The following is a 4,370-nucleotide window of genomic DNA, read 5'->3' as shown; positions in this document are numbered from 1 at the left end:
GATGCAAGAGTACATTAGGATATAGTTTAAAGAAAAACATCAATACATAGACTCAATCTATTTCTCTCTTCCTCTAAACAATAATTCAAAAATAATCACAACTCCTTTTTTCCATTAATTTGGTTGATAACTTCAAACTCCAGGTCCCTCTTTAGGCAATCATGCCGCATATAGTTCTAAGGCCCCAAACCAAATTGATAATCTTCTATCATATCCTACAATCTAAAGTTCCCTGCATAAAATTTGGAAATTCATCATATCTGAGATAAAAAGATAACTATATTGAATGTTACCAGCATGATTCGTCATTGGTTTCAATTCCACAACCAAGTGCAACAATGTAAACATAGCTATATTGAACATAGTTTATCCATAATCATGGAGAAAATCAAATGGATAATCAAATCAAGAATAACTAACATCTGAAAAGCAAGCAATCAAGTAGAAAAAATAATCTTAAATGTTAAAAAATAAATTTCAATATAAGTCAGAAAAGATCGATGTCGGTCGGTGAGTAACGATGGTGTATTTGCTTGATTTTCTTCTCTACTTTAACTCTCAAGTCCTTAAATTGTAGGGGATCAATCACTACACATTAACCTTCACCTTTAGTTTTGTTTATCAAGTAAATGTAAAACCAATATGAAAGTTAACTATAAGGATCAGTTTCATGTAAGTGGCATTGTGTGAAAATAACCATTTCCTAAATTTATATCCATAGATAACACAAGGAACCGAAATGAAAATAAGCTTTAGTTATGCAAGTTTCATAGAGTTATTAGCCATTTATACCTCTGCTCCATCATCAGACAAATAGCCACCGTCCTCAGCTTTTCTTTTGCTTGGTAAGACATCAAGCAAATCTGCACAAAGAGCAGGAAAAGCAGGAAAGAACATACTTAATGCAAAAATAGGAACTGAAAAAATAATCTGAATAAAGTATACATTGTAAAGCAATACATAAAGCTGAAAAAATGGTATACCTCTATTGGTCTTAACTTCTTTAGGATCTTTCTTTTCTTTAGCTACCCCAAAAACATCATGGCACAAATCTTTCATAGTAGTAGAAACCTGCAGCACCCATTCACAATTCATTTAAATTCATGAACACCACTCACAAGCTTAATAAAATCATCACACATTAGATATTCATTGTACATATAAAACACTTACACTGGAAAATTCAGCTTCAGATGTACCACAGAGTTCAATTAGCTTAATCTTATCAACTTTGAGCTGCAAAGAACAATCACAAATCATGTCATTACAATATATAACCACATGCCATGTGTTTGTATTGAGATTATTACAAATGTACCTTGTGTTTCTTTGCACATAAATAAAAAGCAACAACCATAAACACCGGATGAGTAAAATCAGCACTAGCACGACGATTTTCAGCAACACATTTTAGTGTTTTTTCTCAATAGCATTTCATCAAACATGTAGCAGACATTATTAAAACCACAAAATCAATAACTTACAGCTTAAGACGGTCACAAACATAAGGTATAATCCGAACACAACCGAATTGAATCGCCAATTCTCTCACATCTAGCTTCAACCTAAAACACCAAATTCATCAATTAAAAAACAGGAAAATCTAAATAAATCAAAAAATAAATCTATAAAGTAAAAAGCCATTATGAAGGGTGAACACTCAAAATATAGTAATACATCCATGTAACATAATCCTCACATATGTATCGAAAAAATGCAAGCACCACGATACATGAGGGCATGACAGATGGTGTGAACAAAGTCTACAAGGAAATAGATTATTAGTACCAGGCACATCAAATTTATGAGAATTTGAGTCAATATCTAAGAAAGAGGATAGGTAATAGTACATGAGCTAAAGACAGTGCACTATCTCTGGTCCTAAACCTCAGTCACATTCACTCCTCTTCTTCAGCCTCTTTCAGCCAATTAACAAAGGGTTCCAGTGCCTTCACAAAGGTTTGCCTGTACCAGTTCCAAAAAAAGCAACTGTGAGTAACTAACATTAAAATGAGATTATTTTTTTTATTAAGCCGAAGCAATGTTCACAAAAATTGCATACCTTCCTTTGGGGTTTGTTCCTTTACGGAACCAATGAAGAATGGTATCTTCAGCCAGCACATCTTGGTCATAGAGAGATCTAATAATCTCAGGGAACAGTTTCATCAGTTTAGCATCCTCATAGCATTGCATCTGTACTTTGTACATCAGTTCCAGCTCAAGTTTTCCACTGGTGCAGAAAGTATTCAACAGTTCTGCCCAAGTTTTTACCTTTATCATAAACAAAGTGATGTCATCAACAACTTCTATTGAGAAAAATATCAAACATATTGGCAAGAAAACTGGGTGCTTTTCTTGATAAGCAATCGGATGGAAAATCCATAAGTTAACATAATCATCGTCAAACTGTACTTAACACCGTTTAAGAACACATTCACCCACCCATAATATGTTACGTTAAGCCCCTCCACAATCAGCAAAACAAAGTACAAACCAATGAACATATTACAGTCAAGGATAATTACGGTTAAGGACGTCATATAGATTGACTCAAGGTTAAATGGAAAACCAATGTACACAAGGTTAAGGATAGCAAAGGCGTAATTCTAAGAGATACCTTGCGCAGGGCAGCATTTGCATTCTGTTGCTGATTTTTACCAGACCACTGAACACCATCCATTAAAACATCCCATAAGATCCGCACAATCTCAGTTTCTGGCAACTTAGCATCTCTAACCCGAAGCTTCACAGTCTCAATAACTTCAGATATATCAGCCTCCTCTGTTATCTGTGTTGTTAAAGCAGACTTCATTTCCTTCAGTGTCACCTCAAATATTTTCTTTTCATTATACTCCACCAAGGCAGTGAGTCCTTCCTTGCTAAAAAGTTGTCAAAGAGGTTGATATAAGTTTCATCAAAATTAACAGAGCAATAAGAAATTATAAAACATTCTACTATAGGATCTAATATAAGCTCTTTCAGACATTCCACTTAGTTTCACCGCAGCGGATCGATCGAAGAGAACACCAATTTGTCAAAAAATAAACTTTTACAGAAAAGAAAAGTAACCAAAGCTGTATTCGTGAAATTGTCACGGGAAAATCCTTCGCGATAAATAGCATTGCTCAAAAAATAAACAAATCAAACGTATCAGAAATAATCTCCATTGAAATAACACAAGGGCCAAGTCCACTATCAGTTTCAAAATCACAATCACACAGTTTAAAGCAAGAAATTAAAAAACTCGATAGCTTTTTTCAAATCTACATGTAGACACCCCCTATTGTTTTGTTCACATCATCAACAGAAATGTCGGAAAAAATTGGTTTCATAAATTGATTTTACGCAAATAAGGACCTAAACACCCTAATTGGAAAGGAAAACCTTTAACAGAACAACACATTATGATTTAACACCAACCAACCTTGATGGGTAAATGACTTCAACACCAGTAACTTCCTTTGATATAGATTTCAAAAAAATCCCTGATGGCTTTAACCCTAGACAAAAGCCATACCCCTAATCTGCAAAAACCCAAAACCACATTTAAAAATAAAGAACAAAAATTTCCCAAAAGAACAGAAACAAAAAACTTGAAAATTACTAACCCAGAATCTTCTTCTTGAAAGATCCATCAGGTGACTTTTCCAAACCAACCCAACCATCATTCATCTGCATCAAAAGAAGTCATTAAAAAACAAACACATACTGTAAAAAATTTAACTCGGAAAAAACCACCAACACACAAAAATTAGTAGAATCATCTTTACCTCTTTATGAAATTGTGGTCATAGTGATTTTTCTAGTCACCTGAGTTTATTGACATCCAAAGATCAAATTTCATGGAGGAACATTATCCTTCCATGGAGCCTGCAAAAAACAACATAGAAAACCAATTAGAGAGATGAATATTGACAAATTGAGAAAGATGAAATTTAGAAGATGAATTTAGAGATACATCACCATCCACCATAACCACCACATCCTCACCAACAACAAAAAAAAAACAACGAAAAAAAAACAAATAAATAGAGCATACAATTTGAGATCAAACCAGAGGAAAGAAGGAGCAAGAAGCTTCATTGCCGCCGTTGCCAAGCACCGCCGCGTCACCACAAACGACCACAAGAACTCTCTCGGCCGGAACTCCTCCTCGCCAGAACTTCTCTCCCGCCGGTAAATCTTCTCTCACTTGGCCACTCCCTCACTCTCATGACGAGTGATTGATTCGTAGATGGTGGTGGAGGTTGTGGTGTGGATGTTATGGTGAAGGATGAGATGGGGAGTGAGAGAGATGAAACTGTGGGATGATGAGAAAGAGGGAGAGCGTACGAGAGAGAGAGAGAGAGGGGGAAGAGAGAGAAAACAAT

General features: G+C 35.1%; 2 protein-coding genes across 8 annotated transcripts; both read right to left on the bottom strand.

Annotated features, from left to right (window-relative positions):
• On the bottom strand, positions 1–1,836 carry LOC123883929 (origin of replication complex subunit 6-like). 4 transcript variants are annotated; one of them, XM_045932901.1, is made up of 7 exons: positions 1,789–1,836; positions 1,485–1,565; positions 1,319–1,382; positions 1,174–1,236; positions 984–1,071; positions 793–899; positions 1–232 (listed from the first exon to the last, which is right to left on the bottom strand). In XM_045932901.1, the coding sequence occupies exons 3-7, from the start codon at positions 1,355–1,357 to the stop codon at positions 209–211; spliced, it is 321 nt and encodes a 106-aa protein (XP_045788857.1). In that variant the 5' UTR covers positions 1,358–1,382; positions 1,485–1,565; positions 1,789–1,836; the 3' UTR covers positions 1–208. The 4 variants fall into 4 exon arrangements, with proteins under 4 accessions (XP_045788857.1, XP_045788854.1, XP_045788856.1 ...); XM_045932898.1 differs by having other exon boundaries at positions 1,700–1,797; XM_045932900.1 differs by having other exon boundaries at positions 1,174–1,382; positions 1,789–1,828.
• On the bottom strand, positions 1,630–4,370 carry LOC123883930 (basic leucine zipper and W2 domain-containing protein 2-like). 4 transcript variants are annotated; one of them, XM_045932902.1, is made up of 7 exons: positions 4,040–4,370; positions 3,771–3,870; positions 3,609–3,672; positions 3,425–3,524; positions 2,618–2,879; positions 2,063–2,271; positions 1,630–1,965 (listed from the first exon to the last, which is right to left on the bottom strand). In XM_045932902.1, the coding sequence occupies exons 5-7, from the start codon at positions 2,810–2,812 to the stop codon at positions 1,899–1,901; spliced, it is 471 nt and encodes a 156-aa protein (XP_045788858.1). In that variant the 5' UTR covers positions 2,813–2,879; positions 3,425–3,524; positions 3,609–3,672; positions 3,771–3,870; positions 4,040–4,370; the 3' UTR covers positions 1,630–1,898. The 4 variants fall into 4 exon arrangements, with proteins under 4 accessions (XP_045788858.1, XP_045788861.1, XP_045788860.1 ...); XM_045932905.1 differs by lacking the exons at positions 3,609–3,672; positions 3,771–3,870; positions 4,040–4,370 and having other exon boundaries at positions 1,630–1,763; positions 1,851–1,965; positions 3,421–3,471; XM_045932904.1 differs by lacking the exons at positions 3,425–3,524; positions 3,771–3,870; positions 4,040–4,370 and having other exon boundaries at positions 1,754–1,965; positions 3,609–3,642.

The sequence above is a fragment of the Trifolium pratense genome, linkage group LG5 (genome assembly GCF_020283565.1).
Source record: "Trifolium pratense cultivar HEN17-A07 linkage group LG5, ARS_RC_1.1, whole genome shotgun sequence".
NCBI classification, from domain to species: Eukaryota; Viridiplantae; Streptophyta; class Magnoliopsida; order Fabales; family Fabaceae; genus Trifolium; species Trifolium pratense.
This window is presented reverse-complemented; position numbering and strand designations above follow the sequence as displayed.

Excerpts from the sequence above, each read along its gene's own strand:
- LOC123883929 (XM_045932897.1), bottom strand. The coding sequence starts at position 1,797 with ATGTGCCTGGTACTAATAATCTATTTCCTTGTAGACTTTGTTCACACC. Across the intron at positions 1,328-1,484 it reads GTTTGTGACCGTCTTAAGCT|AAACACAAGGTACATTTGTA; the intron begins GTAAGTTATTGA and ends TTATGTGCAAAG. Across the intron at positions 900-983 it reads AGAAGTTAAGACCAATAGAG|GTATGTTCTTTCCTGCTTTT; the intron begins GTATACCATTTT and ends TTTTTGCATTAA.
- LOC123883930 (XM_045932902.1), bottom strand. The coding sequence starts at position 2,812 with ATGAAGTCTGCTTTAACAACACAGATAACAGAGGAGGCTGATATATCT. Across the intron at positions 2,272-2,617 it reads CAAATGCTGCCCTGCGCAAG|GTAAAAACTTGGGCAGAACT; the intron begins GTATCTCTTAGA and ends TTTATGATAAAG. Across the intron at positions 1,966-2,062 it reads GGAACAAACCCCAAAGGAAG|GCAAACCTTTGTGAAGGCAC; the intron begins GTATGCAATTTT and ends GAACTGGTACAG.